The sequence below is a fragment of the Nyctibius grandis genome, chromosome 4, assembly GCF_013368605.1.
Source record: "Nyctibius grandis isolate bNycGra1 chromosome 4, bNycGra1.pri, whole genome shotgun sequence".
In the NCBI taxonomy this organism is placed as follows: Eukaryota; Metazoa; Chordata; class Aves; order Nyctibiiformes; family Nyctibiidae; genus Nyctibius; species Nyctibius grandis.
In genome coordinates, this window is record NC_090661.1 from 27871004 (window position 1) to 27897248 (window position 26245).

Sequence of the window (26245 nt, forward strand, 5' to 3'; positions counted from 1 at the left end):
CTCTGAAGGCTGACAGCTGTGTTCTAGGAGGGGTCTGGCTTTTTGCTGGGTACACACTAGCGCTTGCACATACCTAGAAGGTAACGAAGGGCTGAACATTTCTTCTTTCCCAAACAGACTGGAGAAGATGTTAAGTTATGGTTGACTCTGTCAGTTACTTAACAGATATCAGCAAAGGGGCTAGTGAATGTGAGTATCCTTCTCACTAGGGATCTCTGCCACAACAGAAATTGTCAGTAACTACTCATTTTGTTGGCTGCTGTAAAAGAAATGCCAAGGACTGCTGGGTCACAAAAATTGAACTGATTGCAAAGTTCTCTGTTTAGATCAGATCTGAGGTACAGAAAGGCTGCTCTACCACTGCTGGCAATCTACCGGTTCAGTGGAAAAAGACGACTAACGCATGCAGTTGTTGCTGGCACAGGACTGGAAAGTTTCCTGGCAATGTTCTCGTTCCAAAAGATGCAAGCGTTTCCAAGGATCTCTTGACAGCAGTCTGAGAAAATTTTGTTTCGTAGTTTTTATTGTTCACTGGACAGTAAAGGAAACAAAAGTGGTAGGGGATGCAGAATGCTGCACAAATGTAGCTACTTAAAGTAGCAGTGTAACCATCTGGCATGGTAGGTTGGTCTGTTCTGTTAGAGGAAATGAGCCTGGATCATGCCCCACGTTTGAAGAAGAGGAAAGTATGGGACATGTTCGTAAGCGTAGGATGGAGATGCAGGATTAGGTATAGTTCTGTCAGGTTTGCAGTGGCAGTAAGCATTTACTATCTTATAGAAAACCAAGCATGCTTTATGATGTATAAGCAGCGTGTTTTCATAAGCCTTGGTGAGAACTGTAACATAATCTGAGATGTAATTCTATTTTCTTTACACATCTTCCCATGAAGTATCACGTAAGAACTACTGTTGCTTACTGTGGCAAAACCCCTGCTCCTTTTACCTAGGAAGAAGCATACAAGCATTGTTTTCTAAAAAAAGCATTTTTAAGGTAAGAGTTGCTGCCATATATGGTGCCTGATGGCTCACAATCACGTCTGACGGGCTATGCTAAAAATACTGATCTTTAGACCTAAACACCAGCAGACACTGAATGAGCTGCATGGGTGATGCTAAGGTCCAGTGAGACTTGGACACGTGTAGGTACAAACACTGTCACGTAATAAAACAAGCTGGAGTTTCTCAACTTAGGCTATGAATAGCTCTTCTCAGTGTGTGCTGAGACCAGAGTGAACTCAAAAGTGGAAAGCTTTTCCCGGAATGCATTTGCTGCTGGATTTTGTGTTCCTTCAGCCACTGTCACCTTTGGTAGAGTTTAATTTCAAAACTGATCTCACTGCTTATCAGTTTGGGCAAAAACTGCATCAGGCCACACCAGACAAAACAAATCCACTCAAAACTGCTATTCTTCCCTGAGCTGGATGTCAGTACCCTTCAGTTCACTTGAGAAATGGAACTTTCTCATCTGGAGAACAGTTTGCCCCATGTACTCCTAAGCGGCTTCCTCAAAAAAAATCTAGACTTTTCTCTTTTCCCTTTGGTTTAGACAATATTTAAATCTGAAAGCTGAGATTCATGTTTCTTTTTTGCTTTTCTGCTCCTCCGTGCTTTCACCTCATCTTGCCAGCTGCATTCTGGAGTACTTACAAGTTTGTGCATTGTCACAGCCTTGAAAAGTACAGTGTATCCTGACCATATAATATCTGATAAATCTCAATCATCTTTTGGAGGATGGCAGTGACTGACTGTCCAAGGTATTGCAGTTTTCAGTACTTGACTAAATTCCTTGTAAGATCCCATCACCAGCCCTTTTCAGTTTTCCCTTAAAATACCTCCTCGAAGACCGTCTAGCTGTGCTGCGGGCTGCCTTTGCTCCCTCCGATCCTGAGTATTACTGCAAACCTCAAGCCCCGAACGTCACGGGACCTGGCCTTTTGACTCTTCTCCTTTGCTGATTTACTGGTGCGAAGTGCCTCGGCTTGCTTAGATTTTCCTCTCAACGTTCACGTGTTCCCCTCTGCCCTGAGCTCTCACTTCTCCAATACAGATGAGGCAGGAAGACACAGTGACTTGTACTGCTGCCTCCCTAGGGCTTCTCATTGCGGGGTGCCCCTCTTCCAAAGGGGCGTTGTACACGTTTGGTGTCTTCACCGTCCATGATGTTAGAGATAATATATAACAATAAATATTGACACTGTCCTATTTCAGAACAAGGAATCTTTTCTGTTACATCGCATCTGATACCCGTGGTATTTTCTCTCTCTGTTGCCTGGTTTTAATCACATTTTTTCCACTCTCTATCAGTCTTGAGGGGAGAAAGATACCCGAGGTGTGGAGAACGTGCTGTAGGGTGAGACGTAAGGTCCACGCCAAAGGGGGCGCGGGGAGGTGCCGGCCCGAGAGGCCGCCCCACCTCGGGGTAACGGCGGACACCCGCGGGACCGGGACCGGGGCCGCGGCCAGGCCCAGCCGCAGCCCGGGACAGCCCCGAGGGGCTCCGCCGGGTCAGGCCGGGGCCCGCCCGGCACGCCGGAATTTTTCTCTTGACCGGGTGCCCGGCACAGCGCGGCTCCCGGCCCCGCCGGCTGCCCGCCCCGGCCTGCACCCGCAGCTGTGCCAGGCCGGCCCGGCAGTGGCACCCGCCGCCCTCTGGGCTCGACTCGTCTAGCCTGCCCTCCGTCGCCCCCGGGCGGCCGCGCGCAGCGCCGCACAGGACCGCACCGCGGCGGAAGACCTCGTCGCTCGGCTGGCGCGGCCTGGCGACGTTCTAGCTTCGGCTGCTCGGGCCTTGGTACCGCTCTCGGCGCCGCTCTTCGGGTCCGGCTCGGCGCTCGGCTGTCTCGCCTGGCCGAAGCTCGGAGCGGCGGCGACGACCGAGCACTGGGGGCCGCTCCTTCCGGGCTCGGACCTGGCCCCGGCTCCGCTCCGCCCGCCCGGCCCCGGCCCTTCCGCACCAGGTAGGCTCCGGGCCTACGCGCTCGGCCCGGCTCCAGGCCGGGGCCGCGCCGCCGCCGGTCCCCGGGCGGGCGGGCGCGGCCGTCCCCGCGGCGGCGCCCCGGAAGGTGGCGGGCACCTGCCCGCGCGGGGCCGCTGGGCTGCGGCGGGCGGAGCGGAGCGGGGCCGGGGAGGGGGCCGGGGCTCGCTGCCGGGGCCTTTGTTCGGGAGCTCCGGGACCGCGGCCTGCGGCGGGAGGGAGCGGGGAGGCCGCCGCGGCGGCGATGGTGGGCCACGCTCCCCGCGGGCCGCGCTGCCCCGGGCCGCCCACAGCCGGCGGAGGTCGAAACCCGCGGGGCTTGCCTCCCGCTGGCCGGCCGGTGGGGCCGGCGCCGGGAGGAAGGGAAGGGGCTCGGCTCCCGAGTCCCGGGGAGCTGCCGCTGCCCCGCGGCCGCCCGCCTGAGCGCTCCTAAAACCCGTGTTTTTATATCGCGCTCGGGTGCCTTGAGCTCCCCCCTCCATTGCCCCTTTCCTTCCTGCTGCTCCCACAGAACGGGCCGGAGCTTCCAGGCACCCGCGCTCTGGGTCAGGTCAGGCTGCGTTTTGGGGCTGCTGCTTTGAAACAATAAGTATTTTTGTTGTTGTTTTTTGGCCTTAGCCAAATAAAACGTCAAGTAAGTGTTGTTTTCTCTCTCTCCTTCTGTTTTTCATTGTGTGTTGCAGAACACTTGCTTCTGTAAGTAGCATTTTGCATAAAGTGCGTTCACGTGTGCCTCTAGTACAGTGACACTTAAGTACCTCTTTTCTTGTGAGGGAGCATACCCAGTTAATTCGCTAGCTATAGAAATGGGTTTGTTTTCACCTACAATATTCCTCCAGGCAACATGTACATTTCTGTAGTGTTCATTGAGTTTTTTGAGTTTACTTTTGATCCTGTCAGTACTGTGCTTTCCACTGTCTGTGGGAAGCAATTTTTGCAACGCAATTCCCGCACTAAACCAGCGTGTCATCTTCAAGAGATGTTTTAGATGGTTACGCATAATTTTTCCCAATACACACTTTTACAGTATCATTCTGTTGTAAGAGACTGATTCAAGACTCATTATTATCTAGGTGCAAGCTGGTCCTCAGGAGAATCAGCTGTATGTATGTAGAGTCCCTATAAATATGTTCAGGAAGAGTGCTCAGCGCTGCTCCATTTTCTCCTCTGTATGAAGAGTTCTTAGATCTTTATATAAAAACCCAATGTGTTTTTCCATATTGGTCCTTGTTTACTGCTCCACCCGGTTTGGTGTCCTCTGCAAATGTCATCTGGCTTCTTTGCCTTCGCCACTCCCATCCTCTTTCAAATTGCTAATGGGAATGTTAAAATGGGACCTAAGAATGACCTGCTGGTAACGTACGTGTACTGCTAGTCCATTACTGGACTGCTTAATTTTGGTTTTGGGTCAGCTTTCAGAATGTGGTCTGGGGTTAAATCCAGACAGATTTGAATGCCTGATGGGTGACGTAGGCAACAGTACCTGGAATTCTCTGCTAAATTTAAAATCCTTGTTTGTATTCTGAAAGGCTGCTATAATGCAATTTCTAACATTCATAACTCTGCAGTATAGCTTGCTTCCTAGTTCTGTAGTCCACAATTGGAGTTGCTGTAGATGAAAACTTTTTAAAAAATTGGTCCGTTTGTGTTTTGACGGCAACAAGTATCTTGTACTCATCTGTTGATTTGTGGCAGTGTGGATGTTAATGAGTACGGCAGTCCATTACCATTTATATTTTTTCTAGTACTTGGAATGAAGAATATATTTGGATCCAAATATCTGGACTTGCCTTTTCAGATTTAGTTGCTGGGGAGTTTATGCAGAATGTTTACTTTGCTGACAGCTTCGTCTTGATTTTCTTTCTTTTGCCCTTTTCTGAATCATAACTGACCCTCTGGATTCTTGTTCGGTTGTTTTCTACTTTTCCATTTTCTGTGCAGCACTTTTAACTTTTATGCAGCTGTAACAACCAGTTACAAAGAAGGCAAGCAATGATACTGTCTGCCAGTATCCCTTTGCCGTAAGTTAGGGATTTGAATACTTACTCCTTTTTATGAAACTTCTGGAAAGTAACTTTAGTATCTTTTATGCCATGGTTAGCAAGCTAACTGAATTCAAGGCTCTTTTGCAGAGTTATTGTTGATGTTAATACTTATTGTTACTATTAATACAAATAGCGTTAAGGTACCGTTTTTTTTCTCGTATTGAGTTTGTATTATTGGAGACCTGATAAAGGGCATAGTGCATGTTAACAGTTACCTTGTGTGTTTTGTGTTAGTAGCCCTGCACTAACCTAGCAAGGAGGGAGATAGAAACAAAATACTAATGAGATGAGGACAAAAGAATTGTGGTTTTCAAAAGCAAATAACGAGGTGATGTGCAGTGGAAGAAGATTAAGATTAGAAATATCTTAATGGAAAGTTTTAAAATGATATAGTAGTTGCCTAATGGAAGACTCATTGATTAGGTTGCTTAAAACAAGAGGAGACTTACTTGTCTGCCTCTCAGGATTTAACATTGGTTGTTAAGATCTCTGAGTAGGATTGTTGTCTAGTAACTGTTTGTTGTCTCTAGTTTTTGTAAACTGTTGAAGGCGTGCAGGATCATGAGGTGCCAGGCCTAAGCGTGGAGAGAGTTGCCTTAATCTGTGTGCTTGCACAGCTCTGCTTCGAATGTTCTCAGTGAGGTCTTTTGGGCTGCCCCAGCAGAGCCATTCCTACTGCCCTGTTCCTGGCAAGTAGCACTAATTCTCCCCCCTGAGCAGCGCAGAATTGCTGAGAGGAATCTCTGACCCACGTTTTGGACGCTTTTCCCTCTCCCTCTACATTTCTCCCACTGTCTTAGTCCAAGGCCAAGAAGGGAAAGGGTGTCAAGGATTGACTGTGGTTTTTTTTGTTCAGACTCTAAATCTTCTTTGTCTCCCATCTCTTTTTTAGCTCTAATACATCTATGAATGAAGACTTCAGCTTCTGTGTAGATAATTTTTGCTTTGTGGCTTGTTACCTTATTTAATTATTTCCATGTGAGCAGGAAATTATATGAACTGTGTTTTTAAAAATATGTTCTCGCTTCTAGTTGCTTTTTCTTTATTACTTGGATAAGATGCACATGGCTTAAGTGCAGCCTTGAATGCATAAAATACTTTGTCTTCATCTTGTGGATACCCGATGCTGATTCTGCTACTCTGTAATGTTGGTGCTCCCAAATTTCTCTTGTGTGTATGATGTCACTAGGGGGCACTTGGCTGTGGCTCTTGAGCTTTAGGAACCTTGCTGTGACTTTTAATGTAAATACTGGGATTTCAACTTGAAAATTTCTTTACTTTCCTACCTAAATGAGAATAATTCTCTTAAGGGGTTAATCTGAGTTCTGTATCACTCTATTTCTCTCTCTATATATTGCTCTAGTTCCCTCTTCTCTCTCTGTCCATAATTTCCTGCTGTGTACAGTACTTAGCAAAAGATGCCATGCTCTGAGTATGGAATTGGGGAAACCAACTCTTAATCTTCTGGATCTCAGTTCTGCTGTTTGACTTATCTTACAGCTTTGTGAAATTATATTTATTCTCTTCCTATCACCTGAATTGGAACTAATATCTCTCTTCTCAAGAATTCATTAAGTTTATGTGGAAATGGTAATAATAGTCGTGAAAGTGCTCCATGCTCTCATTGATAAATGAAACTGTCAGGCTCCAGACACAGCTGATCGCTTACTTTTATTACTTCCGTTCTTACAGTTACCATTCATTTTCTGACCTTTAGGAGCTGATATCTTCAAGTTTCTCTTCCACTTCCTCGTCGTTTTGCTGTAAATAAGTAGCAATTTAAGGTACTACTTTTGACTGAAAAGTTCTCTTCAGAGTATTATAGCTCTTTTAATCCAGACTGGGAAGATGAATGAAGATTCTACTGGCAATCGGCTCCTTGTTGCTGTCATGTAGTATCTTGAAATGACAATGTACTATTGACATCTTTGTAATATAATTGAATTTCCTGCGCTGTTTGTGATTTCAGTTTAAAACATGGCATTGAACTTTTTAATCATGAAGTGCTAATACAGGTTATTTTTCTTTAGGAATCCTGTTCTGATTTATGTGGAAGTGCTTAGAGCTGTGGATAGAACTTAGAACAGTGTATCTCGTGCATCTGCAGAAGATGTGCCTTGGAATTACTTTCCAAATCTCTCTGGCCTTAATCAAGGGAAAACTTCAGCTTACAGAATAATACTTTGGGGAATATCTTAAAAACTTTGAAGACTAAAGCCAGGGCCATATATGAAAGTGCCTTCATGGTATTAGTTTTGGACTCTGTTGCATAGTTGCGTCATAAACTTACTTTCTCTCCTCCTCAGGCTTTTTTTAGTGGCTGCTTTCCTTTTATATTTAGGGGCACTGAGTTGAAGACTGGCTCTTTGCTATAATGTCAGGAACCTTCATGATTCTAGTGTCTTAAATTAAGCTGGTTTTGTTTTTTTTAAAAGCATGATCAAGGACCCAGGAGTAGAAACAGAGTGAAAGAATGGATTCTATTCTTGCTTTTTTCATTGTTTAGATTAATCGTGCTTAAGATAATTATTTATTATACCTCTGTGGACTGTTTTTGTTTGTGGGTTAGCCCTGTTTAAAGATTGCAGTGCAATGTAACTTTATTTCCAATTTTCTGTTCATTGAGATATTGCTGTAAGATAACTTGAAGTTGTCTCTATGCAAAATGTTTTCTGGGTTTTTTTTTGTTTTGTTTTGTTTTTAACCCAAGAAGAGCGAGAACCTCTGAGAATGGTCATAAAGCTCATATGGAAGTACCACAAATGGAGTTAAGGGAAGAGAAAGCATGTTGTTTGAGGAAAATTTGAATTTGTAGCTGATCAGGTACATTGTCAGAAATACATGTGGCCCTGTCACTTAATAGTGAACCTAGTCCTGTTCCTCCAGCACTTGTCTGACTTTTGATCCGTGGAACTATTCTGGATATGAGTCATGTTATCCTTTTTTGACTGATTTTGTTGTTGTTATAGCATTGTTCAAATTCCAGTGCTACATAGTTTGATAACTTACCAAACTGGGACTCTAAGTTGTCTTGTTTGTTTAGCTGAGTTGATGCAGTGCGAAGAGGGCAAATCAGCTCTGTTGTTTTGTTTTTGCATTAAGTTTTTTATATTTTGATCAGTCTTTCGAATAGAGACATGAAAAGGGTTAGCAGGAATGGCATGACCCTTGATATAAATTGAATCAGTATTTTTTAATAAAACTGCTAGTAGAATTCAGGTCTTCTGTCCGGGATAGCATTTCTCGGCTTCTTACATGGTATTGTTTCATGCAATTTAGGAAGATGTTAGCATCATAATCTCCGTATTGCAGAAAGGGGGAAAAACTTGGAGTGTAAACAAGGAAGGGAACTAGAAAGTCCCTGGAGCAGTGTGATTGCTCACATATATTTCAAATGACGTTTTAGGTATCTGTTAGTTCTTGGAGATCTCCTGTCTGTGGGTCTCAGAACCAGGTTTTATTGCTTTATCAATGAAGCTCCTGTAAAAGAAGGAATGGCTGTGTGGTCTATAGTCATTGGCGAGATGGTCTCTGGCTGTCTTCAGTATGCACATTGTTTTCTTCTTTGCTCTTTTGAGCTTCTGAAAGACACCGGGGTCTTGATAAAGCAATTTGCTTCAAACACAAGGGAAGCTGATTTGTTGTAGAAAATACTTTGAGGAAATAGCATGTCTTGTGACTACAGCCTACATAAGGATCACTGGCAGTGAAGATAAAGCATTTGGGCTGTACCGCTGCATACGCTGTTTTCATGCCTGTCTGATGATCTTCTGATCGTTCTTGGAGAATCCACCCACATGTACAATAGTGGGAAAGCTAAATTTAATATTTATTAAATTACTGAAATTTATTAAATACAATAAAAATACTCTTGAACTCTTTAATATCTTGCTGATATTGAAAGCCTGAGATGCTGCAGTTTAATTTGGAATAAATGAAATGGTGTGCTTTATGGTTAGCGCTGGACCCTTCACTTAAGAACAGACATTTTGAAAACAGAAGTTACTGGCTTACAAGATAGGCAGGCCCGTGGCCAGAGCTGGGGTAGTTCAGAGGAAACTAATAATCTGTTTCTCTTTTTTTTTAGAGACAAGTTTGCTTGTGTTTTTGCAGGTCAGTGACATGCCTCATTGTTCACAACGGTTTTGGTTTTGTTTTGTTGTTTGTGGTTTTTTTTTCCCCCCCCCATCTGTGTTCTTTTAATACAATGTATACAGCTTGCACTGGCCTATAACCTATATGGATCATATCCATTTTACAGTCAATGCATCCTGGAAGTCTTAAAACTTGACAAAGGGACTTTGGGACAGAAACTACTAGCACATGCTTTTCTACTCTCTGGCCTTTTCTAGGGAAGCTTATACTTGCCTTCTCTCTGTGGATCCCAGATTGCAAAGCCAGAGACAGCTTTTATATTTCACTTAACGTTGCATCTTTCTTCATCAGTCACTTGAGACCTTTTTGGGCAGCAGCATTGTCTGAAATTACTTGGACATTTGTATCTTTTGGATAGAACTCTGGTTATAAATAGCATTTACTGATTGCAGCTTTTTTTTCCTTTTCTTTTTAAGCGCTGGTAGAGCTGTTTACATGGTTTCTGTAGGCACACATCAGGAAAGGCTTTTAGTGTTGGGCTCAGCAGGGAACCAAGAAGTCCTTTGGAGTGGTAGTAGATTTGTAGTCTGAGAGCTGAAGGGCACATGGAATAACTTTTTTTTGCCCAATGGAGAATTGAATAACATGAGGTAGTACTCCCGTATTCTTCTTTGTATCAAAGCCAGCTGTGCTCCCAGAACAGTGGTACTGGAATCTCTGAAATTAATAGTGCCAAAGATGTTTGGGGGAGCGGGGGAGGGGGGGGGGGGGCATGTTAGGAGATGGAACCTTCATCTCTGTAAAGTGCTAAAGTTTCTAATTGGAATGGTAAACCACTGCGTAGTGCATAAAATATATTGACATCCTTTCTCTATGGCGGTTTGAATGTGCTTCTTTTTATTCCTCTTCTCTCCCTACCTTTTTGTCGGTGTTTTCATGGGGCCCTGCACCACTATGAAGTATTACCAATTTACTGCTTCACTTTGGTTTTCTAGAGGTTCAGCATCTGCAAAAGTGACAATCACAAGTGAGCTTGTATCTCTCTGAGGCTGGAAATTCTTAAGGCTTCTTCAAGGACAGCTGGCGCAGAGCAAGTAAAAGGCTTGGGGCTGGGCTATGTAATGCTCTTTCCAAAATTGTAAACAGCCCAGCATGCTGTCCTGAAATGCCCTGAAGGGAGAAAACTGTTAAGGAAACAAAGCTGCCAATTATAGAAAAATTTGACTCTTCACTTTCAGAATTTCTGTGGTGCACTGGACCATATCCAGGGCATCAACTAGTCTTCCAGTTGTTGGACTCCACTTTTAGCCATCCTGATGAAAAAAAAAAAAAACCCCAAACAAAACCAAACAAACCCCCAAACCCTTAACAACAAGAAGAAAACAGAAAAATACCGATCCCTGAGCAGTTCCTTGTTTTGGTGTTCAGCTATTTATCAGTTGTGATAGCACGTGTATTGTAATAGATGCTGTTACGGAATAAGTCCACCACTTGCCTGGACAGTTTTGATCCAGTGAGCTGCAGGTTTTCTTTATGCTGAGGCCCGAGAAGTATTCTCAAAACCACTGTGTTTCAGTTAAACTGTGTTAGTCAGATGGCTACTGAGTAGCTATAAATATGGGTGGTACTTCCATGGTTTATCACAGAATGGTTGGGGTTGGAAGGGACCTCTGGAGATTATCTAGTCCAAGCCCCTGCTAGAGAAGGTTCATCTAGAGCAGGTTGCACAGGGTCACGTCCAGGCGGGTTTTGAATATCTGCTAATGGTATTTAATAACATGCTGTCATTATTCAGCTGCTTATATTTGGAGTTGGTGGGTATCTTTACTAGATTAGAGATGGAACTGGCTCCTTTAAAAACACCTAACAACAACAAAAAAACCCCACAACACAACAAAAACACAAACCAAAACTGGACATATGATCCAATAATAAGGTTAAAGGCTTCCTGCTAAAGTGAGCGAAGGTAATGCCCGTGTCTACACTGCATGTATTTCTCCATTTGAAGGCTCTAATTTTCTTTGCTAGTCTGAAGTGTTGCTGAATGCGTCACCAGCTAATGGAGAGCAGTTACTGTATTCAGGCTAATTCAGATAAAGGAGTAAACTTTCCCCTTATGAGGCATGGATAAAGCTTGGCCTCCAAAGGGATCCAAGGTAACACTGGAGTGCCAGCCCTACTCAAGAAGAGGATTCATTCAGTGTTTTCTGAAGAGATCCCAGCTTTTAAAAATGTTGAGCAGGTTAGCAGGGTACTGTGTAGGTATTCGAGCCCTGAGTTTCTTTTGTTTTCTTTTCAAATGGGATAAAGAGGTGAGTCAGAAGCAGCTGAAAAAATGAGGGACAGTCCCTGAGAGAAAAACATCAAGTTCAGACACACTTGGGAGGCTCACATATGAAATGTTTGTTATAGCCAAATTAGTTCAAGAAATGAATACACATCTGCAAAGATTTAGATAAGCTGCCTTAAAGTAGGTACTTGATTTTATATAGTGAGGATGACTTGTTTTTTCAATAAGGTGAATACACGAGGTTCACTAACTGCAGTTGTAGGTGTTATCTGTTTCTTTATTTTACAATATGTAAACTTGCCCGTGGCATAAATAAACATAAAGATGTTTGTTAAACCTCTTGATTTCCTTGTTCCTATTGTACTAGTCCTTCTGATAGGACTGAAGTGTTTCCAAGTTGCCAGAGCTTGTTCTTTCTCATGAGTAATTGAATTACCCCGCTTGTAAATTATCAGGATCTCTTAAGTTATTTAGGTGGTTTGTCTTTTACAGGTATTGAAAGGCTATTGGAGAGTTTAATGTTTGAGATCTCTTCAAACTTAGAGCTTATTCCAGCTACAAGCCTGGTCTTCCATTTGTGTCCAGTTTATATGTTTATTCTTGGGTTGTTGTAGTCCTTACTCCTTGAACGCACCCATACAGAATATTCAGCTACTGTTTTCTTAATTTTACTAGGTGAAACGAGAGTTACAGTTTCCTCCTGTAAAATAGGCTTTCTATTGCCTGTGTTGTTCTGAGCTGTCCTTCCCCTCCACGCTGCTTACCATCTGAATCCAGTCATTTCTGAACATGGGTGACTGGTGCTGTTTGCAGAATCCAGATGAGGATTTTTTTTTGCATTTAGTGATTCCTGTGTGATACTGTGCTTTTGGCTGTACCTTCTCCAGTTATCCTTGGTCTGGCTTTTTTTTGGGTCTGGGATTTTTTATGATCTGCTTTTAAGAATCCGCTTGCAGCATGACATCTTTAATTTTTGTGTTGCTTTCCAGTAAGGGTTTTGTTTTGTAGAATAATTCCTACCTGATGTTTGGCTGACTTTCACAGATTCTTGAAAGAAGGCTTATTTTACAATGTGGAGTTCAGCTTCTCTAAAATAGATGATCCCCATGCCGTTCACATTAAGCATCAGGGAATTTCCAGCTAGCTTGGATTTCTTTGTGGTGAATTTCTTTTCTAGGAAGAAAGATGCCTTTACTTGTTCATCACTTCAGTACCCTTTACTGTATTTTTACAAATGAAAACTGGTCTGCTTTATTAGAACTCATTTTCCTGGCTTATCTCTTCAGACAGCTTCTACCTGTAAACAGCAGCTGTCTTAAGTCATCTGCTCAGGAGGTTTTTTTAGGGAGAGTGGGAGGAAAGAAGGGTTTGCTAATGACCATCTTGAGTTCTGTCATTTAACAATTCATCTCTTCTTGTGTACATGAACCTTTTTTCCCTGTATGTGTGTTTTTTACTTTTTTTGCCATTTCCTCTCTGTTGAATATTGATGGGTTTGTTCAGTGTAACATGAACTAAGGGGGATTTGTCTTTAGATCTTTACATTCTGAAGAGGTGACAGTGCTATGTGCACTCTGCTGGGATCAAAAGGCAATAGCATTGCAGCAGCATTTCTTGGTTTATGTATTCTAAGAAAATTCTTGTTTCTGGAGAGCTTTTGGTGACAGACTCCGATGTATGAGACCATTCAAAAGCTGTGTAACTTGGTTGCTGTTGGGGTCACTATATTAGGTCTTTCAAAGAAGTAACTTTATTTTTCTAGAAAATGGGTATTAATGCTTTCCGAAGTGTACTAAAAGCATTAATCTTTGCCATTGTGCATTACTTGGGTGAACTGTTGTTCTAAGAGCAATGTAGATGGAAAGATGATGTGCAGACAGGCGAAATGAATCACCTTGATGGAGTTGGCCAAGATGCCACTGCCGTGTAAGGTTTTGGTCTGATACATGGTTGTTTTCATACATTGTACACTATTCTGATGGAGTTGGAAGTAATTTGGACGTCAGGTCTATCAATCATCTGACCTTTGCAGGGATAATAATTACTATTACTGAAATTTCAATAATTCCATGGAGGCTCCTCTCTCATATTGTCAATTTTTTAACACTATTCTTCTCGCTATTAGTCACCCTTCCCAGACAGAACCCAAATTTTCAAGGTGTAAAGACTGTCTCTTCATAAGTCTTTATTTCTTTATTATATACAGCAAGAGATGGGGAGGGGAAAGAGTTTCAAGGCCAATATTTTATTCTCTTTAGGTGTGGTATGCCTAGGGCATGTGTGCAAGGAAAGGGCTGGATGCTTTCAAAAACCTTTTAAAGTAATCTTTGGCTGCAGAAATGTCAAAATTGCGCCTCGATAATGGAAGAAGGTGGCCAAGGCTGTGGGAGAGGATAGATTTTTCTCTTGAATCTAGTCTTTTGAGATTTAAAGCTCTTACTTCATCTAGGTGATCGAGGTAAAAGCTGCCTTCCTTATCATTCTCTTCTCTTTCTAGGTTTCCGTGAAGATAAGCAATTGAAATGTGGATAGCCTATTTGTAGCTTGGTGGTGGTTGTCATCTGGAACCTACTGGTGTCTCCTGGTAGTCGGTGTAACGTTAGCTGCTGAGAGCCATGAAGGTTATACCGGAGAAGAATGCTGTCCGCATCCTGTGGGGTAGGGAACGGGGTACCCAAGCCTTGGGTGCTCAGCGGCTCCTGCAGGAGTTGGTGGAGGATAAAACTCGATGGATGAAATGGGAGGGCAAGGTAAGGTTGTGGGGTAGAGGTGCATAGCTTGATCTTGGAGTGGGGGAAGGGAGGCAGGGATTTGAAATAAATTGTCTCGTGATTGTGCATTTGATGTGTTACACTTGATATGCTCTCTGGCTCTGTTCAGTTCCTGCAGTGATGTGATACTAGATATGTTCCTGCAGCCGGTTCCCCTTGTTGTCTGTGTGGCTTACAGTTAAAGTATGATCATATGACACTTGCAACACTTCCTGCTTTGTTGGCTTTTTCAGAAAGTTGAGTTACCAGACAGTCCACGCTCCACCTTCTTGCTGGCGTTTAGTCCAGACAGGTAATTAACTCCTAGTTCGTTCCCTGTTTCAGCAGTCTCCTTACACTTACAAAAGTGATGGAGGCTTGTGCCCGTTTTGTTGTCCAGTCCTGAATAGCCAAGTGAAACTTCTGGTTCCTGACATGCATGGATGGAACGTGTGCACCTTCCTAATCTCACAGCTTCGAGCATAGTTGATGTTTAACTTCTGAGGTACCCAAGCAATGCATAGTTCTAAGGAAAAAGGATCTGTGCGGCCACTGTGGGATTTCATAAGAAACTTGAGGAAGTAAAGGGTTTTTTAGCACAACATGCCAAGTGATGTGGCACGCTCACTGGGATATCTAGGACTAAAGAACAGAGCAGAATGACGTGTGTATTGGAAGCAGAAATGGAGGTGGGATCTCTCTTAGTGTCACTTGATTTGACAGTGGTTGAGATGGTGTGGAGAAATGGGAATATTTATTTGCCCCAAACTGTCACTCAGGAGTTCCTTCTGAGCTGCACGTTCACTCTGACTTTCAACGTCAAGTTTGTGCTTGCAGATTGGTTGAGCTCATGTTTGCATGGACCCTGAAATCTGGCTACAGGAAGCTTTGTGGCCATTGGTGAAACAGTAGACTCTTACCCTTTGAGCTCTGTGTGGGAGAGCTGCTGGGTTAGGTGTGAATAGACCCTGTTGAGAAGAAGCTAACCATGGTCTGGTTTTGCTGTACTCTTCTCATGCTAATGTTTGTCCTACCTTCTGCGTTCCCAGGACTCTAATGGCTTCCACACATGTGAACCACAACATCTACATCACAGAGGTGAAAACGGGCAAGTGTGTTCATTCCTTGGTTGGACATCGCCGCACTCCCTGGTGTGTCACCTTCCATCCAACCATCCCAGGCCTCATTGCTTCGGGGTGCCTAGATGGGGAGGTTAGAATTTGGGATTTACACGTAAGTCTTTCCTGAAACATATGTGCTTTTGGTATTTGGTGGGTGGTGACTGTTTTTGTCTGAGTTTGTTTCCCAAATGTTGCCCAGTAAGAGAGCTGTTTGGAAGTTTTGCTGGGACCTGTCTCTAAAAGCATAGAACAGATCATAGCCATCCTCCATCTAGAGAGGAGGTGACAGATTCTTCGTTCAGTGCTGCCAGGTAGGTCATGCTACTTAGCCGTGCCTGTTTATTTGATTAGAGTGGTACAGATAATGCTGGAGAACTTTGTGCAAGGTGCCTGGTTAGCTTATGTGAAAGATGTGTCATTTTTGATTCCACTGAGCATATAGGAACTCTTCATTAGTACATCTATGGTCATTGTTGCAAGTAGTGTTTACGTTCCAGACATGACACGTGACCTAGTATGAGAGCAGCTGTTGTTGCCAAGAAAGCATGCCACTTCCATGCTCTAGGCAGAGTCCTGGAGAGATGGCACATACATGGAAACCTAATGATCTCAAACTTTGTGATAAACTGCTTGTGATTCTTGACTCCTCTCAGGGTGGAAGTGAGAGCTGGTTCACAGATAGCAACAATGCCATTGCATCGCTTGCTTTTCATCCTACGGCTCAGCTCTTGCTGATTGCAACTGCTAATGAGATACATTTCTGGGACTGGAGTCGTCGGGAGCCTTTTGCAGTGGTGAAAACGGCTAGTGAAATGGAGCGGGTCAGGTGAGTTCCTGTTTCCAGGCGAAGAGAACACTTGCATGTAAAAAATGATCACATTTGGGGAATGTGGGGGTTTCCTCTGGGACGCTGCACCCTCTGCACTGACGCAGTGGAGAGAAGCATTGCTTGCAGCTCCTTGACTGAGCTGGTAGAAAAACAGTTCTGTGGGCAGGAGAAAAAGCAATCGGAAATAATAATCATCTCTTGGTTGTTCATGTTTGTAACCAGACGTGTGCCCAATGAATGCCCAGAATCTACTTTATGTTCATTTGTAAGCTTAGTAATTAAACTTGTCAGCCGTAAGGATGAGAGAACCCAGAAGGTGCTGGAAGAGAGTGCTGAGCTGTTACTTTGGTGCAGTTACAGAGGAAACTGCATTGCTGGAAACTTGGTGCCTTCTTTTGCGCAATTTAAAATAAGACAATGATGTAACATTCACGGCAAGTTAGTCTCTCCCTTTGTACCAAATTCCAATTTGTAATATGTACATACATATTCCTTAAAATTTGCTGGGTATTTCAATTGATACAGCAGTACTTGCTTCCAGCTTTTACCTTCTGTATAGTGTTGCTGTGGACTACAAAACAGCTGCAGTCTTCAGCTAGATAAGTGTGTTTTGTTCTTCTTAATGCATAAACTTTTTGACATCCTTCAGAAGAAGATGATGGTAACGTAGTAATGTTCTCATTGCAAATATTTCACGTGGGGTTTTCTTCCCTGCTGTGTCCAGCTTCCTGTGTCAATGTGGAATGTGAACTGATGATTGGTACTATGGCTTTGCTTTTGTTTTAGGCTGGTACGGTTTGATCCCTTGGGACACTACTTGCTCACAGCAATTGTTAACCCTTCTAACCAGCAGGTAAGGGGAATGTCAGTACCTGTGTCGACTGGCTAATTACAAGATGCTCTACATACATTAACCCTAGTCTGTTCCTAAGCAGCCTTGTGCTTTTCTGAAAACTTGAAGTCCTTCTAAGCAGAGTCCTGTCTCGCCTTAATTGGTCACGTGAATATTCTTGTGTTATATGCAGGGCTGTTAAAGAGCTCTCCAAAGTGTCTTTTTTTGCCCTCACTGCCTCATTAGTGGTGGGACAGATGTCCCAATGGCCCTGCTTTTTCAGTTCTGTTGTCACGTTCTGCTGGATTTGAAGCTACCCAAGGTATTAACAGTGCTCCCTACAGCTGCTGACCCTCAGATGCTGATGCTTCTGTTCGTATGAGCAGTGTATTGTCAGAGCTCAATGGGCTGTAGGAAGAGGTTGTCTGGATCCATAAAATGAACTTTGAAATGCTCCCATCTCGTTTCTTGCAAGTCAAGGCATCTAGGAAGGGACTTATCACATCGTTTCAGCTGTCTGGGATGGTAGCTGATTTTCTGCTGTTTATTTGGAGGTATAGGATTTTGCTGTGAGGTGATTGAACTTTGGTTGCTTCCTTCTGCAGAGTGATGAGGAAGTGGAAATCTCCGTGGACAGCACAGAGATGCCACATTATCGCCAGCGCGCTATCCTTCCGTCTCAGCCTGTGAGGCGCACACCCCTTCTCCACAACTTCCTGCATATGTTGTCCTCCCGTTCTTCTGGCATACAGGTGGGAGAGCAAAACAGTGTTCAAGACTCTGCTACCCCATCCCCTCCACCGCCTCCACCACCACCACCTCCGCCTCCAGCCAGTGAGAACACAAGGGCATCTGTCTATAACAGGCTCCGCGAGCGTGTCAGCTATCCCACAGCAGAGTGCTGCCAGCACCTGGGGATGTTGTGCCTTTGCAGCCGATGCTCTAGTGCAAGACTTCCTTCTTCTCTCTTCCCACACCAGGAAAACGCGCCCTCCACGTCTTCTGGGGCCACTGGCACTTCCTTCTCCTCTGTGCAGACAGAGCCTTACCAACCCCCAGAGCAGGCATCCATAGCGCAGGAGGAGCAGGGGATACTTAACAGGCCCTCTGCTTTCAGCACAGTTCAGAGCAGCACTGCTGGCAACACCCTGCGCAACCTTAGCCTGGGCCCCACGCGGCGGTCCCTCAGCGGGCCCTTGGCAGGCCACCAGTCCCGGTACCAACAGTCTGCAAGAGAGATGGCTTCGGGCTTAGGCGGGTCTGACTGGTCCAGGACAGTGCTGAACATGAGCTCTCGGTCAGAGCTGGAAGCCATGCCTCCCCCTAGGACCAGTGCCTCCTCCGTGAGCTTGCTGTCGGTGCTGAGGCAGCAAGAGGGAGGTTCCCAGGCATCGGTCTATACCTCTGCAACAGAAGGGAGGGGCTTTCTGGCCCCAGGGGCTGAGGCGGACAGTGGTAGTGGCGCTGGCCCGAGCAATCCGGCCAGCATCCGTAATGAGCTCCAGTGTGATTTGAGGCGATTCTTCCTGGAATATGACCGGCTTCAGGAGTTAGATCAGGGGATTGGTGGGGAGCCCAGCCAGTCACAACAGGCTCAAGAAATGCTCAACAACAACATTGAGCCTGATCGGCCGGGTCCCTCCCATCAGCAGACTCCACACAGCAGTGAAAACAATTCCAATTTATCCCGGGGTCACCTGAACCGCTGTCGCGCTTGTCATAACCTGCTGACCTTTAACAATGACACGCTGCGCTGGGAAAGAAGCACGCCTAGCTACACACCAGGGCAGGTCCAAAGCACGTTTGAGGGCGTGCCTCCAAATACCAGCCAGGTGCAGCCTGCAGAGAGAACCGAGGGCAGAGCTCCTGCCTCTAGCAGGCTGCAGCTGGGCAGCTCTTCCACCCCGCAGGAGGAGAGGACCGTGGGAGTGGTCTTTAACCAGGAGACGGGGCACTGGGAAAGAGTTTACAGCCAGTCGGCTTCAAGCAGACCTGGGAATGTATCACAGGAGGCCTTAAACCAGGAAATGCCTGAGGAAAGCTCAGAGGAGGATTCACTCAGGAGGTAAGATATATGCTTGGCCTTCCTCCTCTATTTTTTCTTAAACCTTTCCCACCCAGTCTGAGTTTTTCAGTGTTTTCAGAGTTAAAAACCTTTTCTCATGTGGTCATGTGCTATTTATGTAGATTAAAATAGAGACGTTGCATTGATGTCTTTTATAGCTGCCATTGTCATGCTGCAGATAGGTTCTGAGGGTGTCTGTAAGGACAAACACCAGACCTCTCGATGGGAAAGGAGAATGGTAGAACAGACAGGCAAAAGTACGGGCTCTGGCAGCAGATCTCAGGGGTGAACTGTGCTCCTGGTGTTTCCCAGACACTGCAGAAGGGTGGGAACGCAGGATGTGCTACACTGTCCTTTGTGCCCCATACCACGCACATGCTGCACACGGAGAATCTGCCCAGAGTAGGCATGGAAAATTGGGCACGAGTAGTGAGAATTGCTTTCTTGAGTGCTGTGTCTTGCTGAGGTTGTAGTTGTTAAGTTGGAAGGGTTAACAATCATTTCCTTGGTGTTGCCATATAGGGCAAAAAAAGTCACAGCTCTTTGTCAGTGGTTCGGGCATATACCTTAGTTGCAAGTGTTCAGTCAAACCCATGCAGTTTGCTTGCCTTTAGTAAAGAGGTAAGTTTTGAAAGGGGCTCCTATTGACCCGAATCTGGGGTGAGCTGTTTGGGGGCATGCTGGTCATTGAACATTTTCGGCTCTGCTTTTTAAGAAGGTGATTCTTTTTGGGAAGGATATTTTTTTATACTTCAGATGCGTTACAGGAAACAGAACAAGCCAAATCAAACTTGCACCAGGACGGGCCTGTACTTTCTGTGAACGTGTCTCCATTGGCTTGTATGGATGATTCAGCTACATAGGTACTTTGGATAGGGTTTCCCTACTGGGTTTCAGTTTGTCATCCCCTCTGTCAAGTGGTTTGTGCACTTGTCGGAGGAAAGGTCCAGTCCTGCTGTTTCTTGGAAATGGATGCTTTGTGCTGTAGGAAAGCAAAGTTTCCAGGTTGGATGCAGATGTGTAACTGAGGAGGCTTTGTACATAGTAGTGCCTGAGGAAAGGGAATTCTTTCCTTCTTCCTGCAGATAAGCTGATTATACTTGGGCTGGAACAGTGTCTGCCTTTCCTGTTGCTGTAGTTGCATAGCAAATAGATGCTGGTGGTCATGAAATTGTTCATCTGCTTCTAAATCATTGCCCCAGTTTTTTTATAGCCTGCTATGATGAGAGTCTCAAGCTGATTACATGGTAACTACTTCTTTCTTGGGCCTGGACTTACCTGACATTAATTTAAATCATATATCCTCTAGTCTCCTGTCAAAGGGCAGAGAGGTGAGAAAGAGCTGACAAATCTAGCTTTAAAATGGCACTTGAGTACGTCTTGCATTATCTTTCTTTTGAAATAGCTGTATATGCTCATAGTGTCTCCACTGTGTTGCTTGTTCTCTGGGTGGAGTCACTGTAGTGTCAGAAATCATGGGGGCAAGTAACCTTTTTATTGATCAGGTAGTTGGCTTGTATTTGGATGATGAGATGTGGTGGGATCTGTAGGTGGGATCTCTGCTGTGGGAGCTGTATAATTTAAAAATGCCCTGAAGCGTATAACTTGGTCCACCCCAGCGTGCAGGAGCTGGATGGGTTGCTGCCTAATAGCTGGAGTCGTGTGACTCAATCTCTGGGTCACTTGACCTGTTGCCCATGGTGGTTGCTGCCACCTGCTCAGTGGCTGTGGCATCTGTGCAGGGTTAGTTGCCTACCTGCTCACCTGTGCAAACAGGTGCCTTTTGTTGAGACATTAATTTGAAGTGTGTAGTTCAATGTGTGAGCTTAATTCCAGAGGAATACCTATGAAACCTTTAGTGAAACCCTTTTGGCAGAGGTTGCTGAGAAGCTCATAGGGACTTTTGTTTTTCCAGTCTCCTGCTTCTGTTATCAGGCCTTTCTCAAGAACAGGCACGGCAGGGGCTTCTGCTTCCCTTTTAACTGAAGTTAAGGTAGCTGTGGAGTAGTGAGGTAAGGAAGCTGAGAGCAGTGAGCAGTCTGGTATTAAATGCTCGTGGCAGTTTCCTTGAAGTAAAACTTAATTTCCTTTTCTTTTACACATGTTGGGTAGACTTGTAGGGAGCTTTATGAAATCTTCCCCCTTAAAAGGAACCCTGCATGTGGGATAGCTATATCCTGCAGGTGTAATTTTTTTTCCCTTCTCAAACTACCTGTTAAATTTTTTCTTATAGAGCAATAACCAGTCAGCAAGCACCCACTTACATGATTTTTACATAGAATGAACATGCAAAACTTCAGGTCCAGCCTTGTCTCCCAGATCCAGAGTGTGCTCCCACAATTGGAAGTGTTGGAACCACTCCTGCAAAGCAGAGTCCAAAATGTCTATTATATTAACCTTTGCAGCTGCAGAAGCGTGCAAAGATGGTGACTAATGTTAATGAGATGTGAGCTGTGTAATGCTGAAAGTGCTGGGGAAATAGAGGAGGGAAAGTGAGCCTTCAAGCCTGAGGGTGCAAGTGATAACTGCATGCACACTTTCAATTGATGTAATTTTGTGCCTGTGGACCTCAGGTTAGTTCTTGGTGTTGGGGGATGTGTTTGTATGTGCTTGTAACCTGTTTTATATTCTGTTCTTCTTTGTTTCTCCGTTAGATGTCCTCATTGGGCAACTGAGCTCTGTATTCAAAGGCCAGCTGAAAAACTTGAGATTAAAATTGCATTTGGAAGCTGTGTGTGTATATGTTCTTATTCCCTGTCCATGGGCAGGATCCATTCCTTGACCTGGCTTGCCTGACTGAGGAGTAGCTTGCTGGGAAGATATTGCCATCGAGGGTCAATTAAGTTAATAAGTAGTTTAATGAAGACTGTTCCTCTTTGAATTCTGTTGATGCAGCTATGCCAGCTGGGTAGGGAAAGAATTCTGCTCTTTTTGATGGTGCTGGGCTAATTATCTTGGGCTAATCATGAAAGGATTAATAAGCATGTAATGAAGCTGTTCCTGACTAACAGCTCTAGCACCTCTTATTAGGAGGAACATGTCACTGAGAGCCTCGGCAATACAGCAGTCCTGTCGCATTTAGCTTGGCCTGAAAGCAGCCACGGGCATTGAGCTGTGCGCTTCTTGAAGCTGTGTCAGTGAGGTATAAAATTGGGGAAGGTTTATGGTCTACCTTAAGCAGAAGTTGGTGAGACCGAGCTTCAGCTTTTCTGAGATTCTCCAGGTTGATCACATTAATTCAAATGTAGGGTTTTTTCCCCTGTGGATCTATGTTTCCCACACTTCTAACATCAAAGTGAAAAGAGCCTCAGAAATCCCTGAAGTTGTCATGTGAAGCGCACTGCATAAAACTGGTGATAGAAACTATTGGCAAGATCTGGATGAAGGAAAGATGATTGAGCAACAGATGATAGCTAGTTTAATTTTTCTATGACTTCCTGTTAATTAAAAAGTAGATTGAGGAAGCATTGTGTTGATACTATAATTTTAGTGAGGGAAAAGATCCTGTAAGTACTTTAAGCTGTTGTTCCTGTGGGGGCAAATTCAGGTTGATAATGAAAAGTTGAACAGGGAACAAAAGAGGATTCTTCTAGTCCACTGCTTGTTTGAGAGGAGCTAGTGCCACCTTCTTAAGGAAATGATATATAAAATCCTAGCAGAGGTCTCCACTGAAATATATTTCAGCTCATCAATAAATGACAGGTACAGTGCAATGCTGTCTAATGAAACTGATGCAGATCTTCAAATGCCACCTCTTTGGCTATTTTAATATGACACAGTGATATCTACTGAACTAGTGTGTTATTTCACAAAAAAAGAAAATCCTCTGTTTTTAAATCTGAATGGTGTTCCTTGGTTCTGGCATGGCATCCCAGGCCCACAGTCTTTCTGGAATGGATGGAAGGACCAAGTAGTGCCATGTGTGTCCCTGTTGACATATTTCAAACCTTATTCTGTGAAAGGGGGAAAAGAAATATGAAGGGAAACTTGTCCTCTAAACATTCAAGATTTAGCTGCTTGTAATATACTAAGGGGGCAATTCTGGTGTTGTTTACCTGTCTATTTTGAATAGAGATTTGAATGAATTACTGCAAATGAAAGATGAGCCCTGTCCTATTGCCAGGCAGGTTTGCATGAAACCTATGTTCCATGAGGAAATGCATATTATCCTTATTCTTCCATTAAGATGCTTTGTCTGGCAATTATGTTAAATGTCTCTAACCACTCCAGTGCACTCGTTCCAGAGGTCAAGTTCTGTAGGCTGTGGTATGAGTAACTTCTGTGCCTGCCTGTGTCTTATGAATGCATAATGTTTTTGACTTGCCTCACCTATTTAGTTTGGCAGACAAAGATAGACTATTGAAGTTATCTGAAAATCTAAGAAGTCTTTTGAACTGTCCTGGGTGATGGTTTTGCCATGCACACTGGTAGGAAGCAGTGTATGTGAGGTGGGGGAGTTTGTATTTTCTGAGGACACTTGTATAAACTCCTTTATTTTGTTTTTGAGTGTATAAAAGTGCAGAGTCCACAGTGCTGTGCAAATAATTGCCCTGCTGAAGTTGCACAGCTGACCAAAGGCATCGCTTTTCGGTGTGTTTTAGTCTGTTGGATGCAGTATGCACAAGTGACATGTGCAGACCAGCTTTCCTGGAACCATGTAACAGGGTCCAGGGTGTAATTTGTGTCGTTCATTTTGCCAGCTCTTGTCTGAGGGTTGAGGTCCCTCGTACCTGCATTCTTGCTATACGATGTGAACCCAGTTGTCTTTCCTGAGCTAAGATTGCATGGTATTTAGCAATCCAGGATTTCTGTCTACGTGAGATGAGAAAGCTATAAGATTATGAATGTGATCCAGTCATCAGTGCTATACATGGTGAATGAGTTTAGCTATGTTCCCTTTCCCTTAGAAAGGTATAAATGCTCTACCTGTGGTTTCACCTGTTAGCCAAATGCAGATCTCTGTGCCCTGCTCTTGTCAGGCATGTAAAGGCCTGAAGTAACACCAGGTGCAGCAGGGTGGAAGCAGTGGTACCATTCTTACCTGCCTGGGTAGTACAGTGGCTCCAGCTCATATCACGTCTTTATTCAGTCTTGATGGCCTTTCTGGCAGCACGTAGCTCTCTATACATACAACAGGTATGAAAAGAAACACCTAGTCTGTTCCTCTTTGAATTTTTCAGAATTTATTTCTTTTCCACATTGCTTTGCTGCCACAAGGGGGTAATGTTGCTTCTATTCACAGAATCACAGAATGTTAGGGATTGGAAGGGACCTCGAAAGATCATCTAGTCCAATCCCCCTGCCGGAGCAGGATTACCTAGATCATGTCACACAGGAACGCGTCCAGGTGGGTTTTGAATGTCTCCAGAGAAGGAGACTCCACAACCTCTCTGCGCAGCCTGTTCCAGTGTTCAGTTACCCTCACCGTAAAGAAGTTTTTCCTCATATTTAAGTGGAACCTCCTGTGTTCCAGCTTGCACCCATTGCCCCTTGTCCTGTCAAGGGATGTCACTGAGAAGAGCCTGGCTCCATCCTCATGACACTTGCCATTTACATATTTAAAAGCATATTCCTTGCTTTGCCATCTCCCTGAGGAACCAGGAAGTTTCTGAGTTCATGTATAGAATAAACAAGGTAGCTTGAGGACCGCCCCCAGTCCTAAATTGCAGCTTGTTTCCTTAGTTACCATCCATTTGCAAGTTCTTCAATGTTTGGGGAAAGGCATGAATGGGGATCCTGAGGGGGAATGGCTCTTCTACAGAATGCAAGCAAGGGAGCAGCTTGTCCTCTTATCTTTCATAAGGGTTTGAAAGGGACAGATGTGGATCTCAAGGTGAAGCAGGTATTTTGTCTTTCCGACATGCAAATGCCCATGAATTAGAGCTGTAAAAGACCAATTTTGCAGAATTCGTCTTGACTTCCTGCTCATTGCCTGCCAAGCCTGGAGCAGACCTTTCTTTGCACTCTGCCTTGTCAAAGGTTTTGTTTGCATTTAAATGGTTGACCATCCATCCTCAGAAGACTTCCATAATACGGGTTTTATTTTCTGGCGGAATGCATGGCAGATGTTGACTGGAGTCTGGGCAGTCACCTTTTCCGCCAGGCTGTGTTGATTTTCTTGTTCAAGTATGCTGTGAGCTATTTCCTAAATTTTTGGGCTTTTCCATAAGAAGGCTGTGAGTATGTTTGGAGTTTTTTTACTGATAAAATAGGCATGGCTTACTCATGGCCATGAGGGAATGCCTATTCCAGTTCTAAATTGTAGATATGGTGTTGACTTGTGGTCAAGCTGGGACCAGTCTGTGGTTAAAGTTGATTGATACGGTAGGAACACTCCTATTCCTGCCCGTGAGTGGTGAGTGCTGTATGTAAAATGGAAAAGAGTATAGCCACTTTTATAGCTTGTTCTTGAGCTCCTTCTGGAGCCTGAGCTTCTGATGTGCTGCTCTGGTTTTTGGTTTGAATGACCAAGCCGTTCAGATCTCTGCATATATTGGCTTCTGGTAGCTTTCTCACCGTGTAAAGCACTGAATGAAAAGGTGCATGTCACTCATATCCTAGCCTTAAAAACAAAACAACCAGAACATTTCTTTGCACCCTGCTGTGGGTGCAGAGTTGCCTACTAGGAGACAGTTCTGTGACTGAAATTTACCATCAAATAAGAGAGTACTTCACTTGTTCAGGGGCAGGGAACTAAAGCAGGAGGGAATTGCCTTACCTAAAGCTACAAAATACATTTGTGGTGGAGATGGAACACATACCTAGTGTATTCTGTCTTGTTTTGTTCCTTATTTCACAAAACCTGCATTGTTACTGTTTTTTTTCCTAATTGCTTACAGCAGTTGTGGCTTGCTTATTCAAGTATTTAATATCTATTGCGGCAGCGATGTGTTGACTTCACTGAAAAAGGGGGACTTGAGCAGGAGGAGGGCAGACCTCTGAGCTGTGGAGAAGAGCTGCAGCAGTATGATGCTGGCTGCTCAGACTGCACATCAATGGGAGTGTGGCCTGTGCCAAATCTAAATGGACCTACCCAGTATAATTTCTCCCCACGCCTTACGTTCAGGCACATTACTTGTGGAAACCTTGCTAGCCTGGTGCCCTGGCATTTGTAGTTTGGGCTCAGCATTTTGTTTGAACTTATGGTGTGTAGACCTTACCTGTGCTGTGGAAAGAAGGATTTTCTTGTAACCCTGTAGTGTCCATGTGTAATACAATAGTTTTGGAAAAGTTTATGCTGTG

At 44.3% G+C, this 26245-nt stretch overlaps 1 protein-coding gene across 4 annotated transcripts in view; it reads left to right on the forward strand.

Moving 5' to 3' along the window:
* The first annotated feature begins 2827 nt into the window (after nucleotides 1–2827).
* AMBRA1 (autophagy and beclin 1 regulator 1) overlaps nucleotides 2828–26245 on the forward strand; it is a 151623-nt gene continuing 128205 nt past the window's right edge. Inside the window, exons 1-8 of one of the 4 annotated variants that reach the window (XM_068399342.1) lie at nucleotides 2828–2959; nucleotides 13904–14156; nucleotides 14411–14469; nucleotides 15206–15389; nucleotides 15931–16103; nucleotides 16893–16959; nucleotides 17544–17690; nucleotides 18849–19003. In XM_068399342.1, coding sequence (XP_068255443.1) covers nucleotides 14022–14156; nucleotides 14411–14469; nucleotides 15206–15389; nucleotides 15931–16103; nucleotides 16893–16959; nucleotides 17544–17690; nucleotides 18849–19003 — 920 coding nt within the window. In that variant the 5' untranslated portion in view covers nucleotides 2828–2959; nucleotides 13904–14021. Of the gene's footprint in view, nucleotides 2960–3320; nucleotides 3527–13903; nucleotides 14157–14410; nucleotides 14470–15205; nucleotides 15390–15930; nucleotides 16104–16892; nucleotides 16960–17543; nucleotides 19004–26245 lie in introns of those variants that run through there. The other 3 variants (XM_068399339.1, XM_068399340.1, XM_068399341.1) reach the window with 3 other exon arrangements.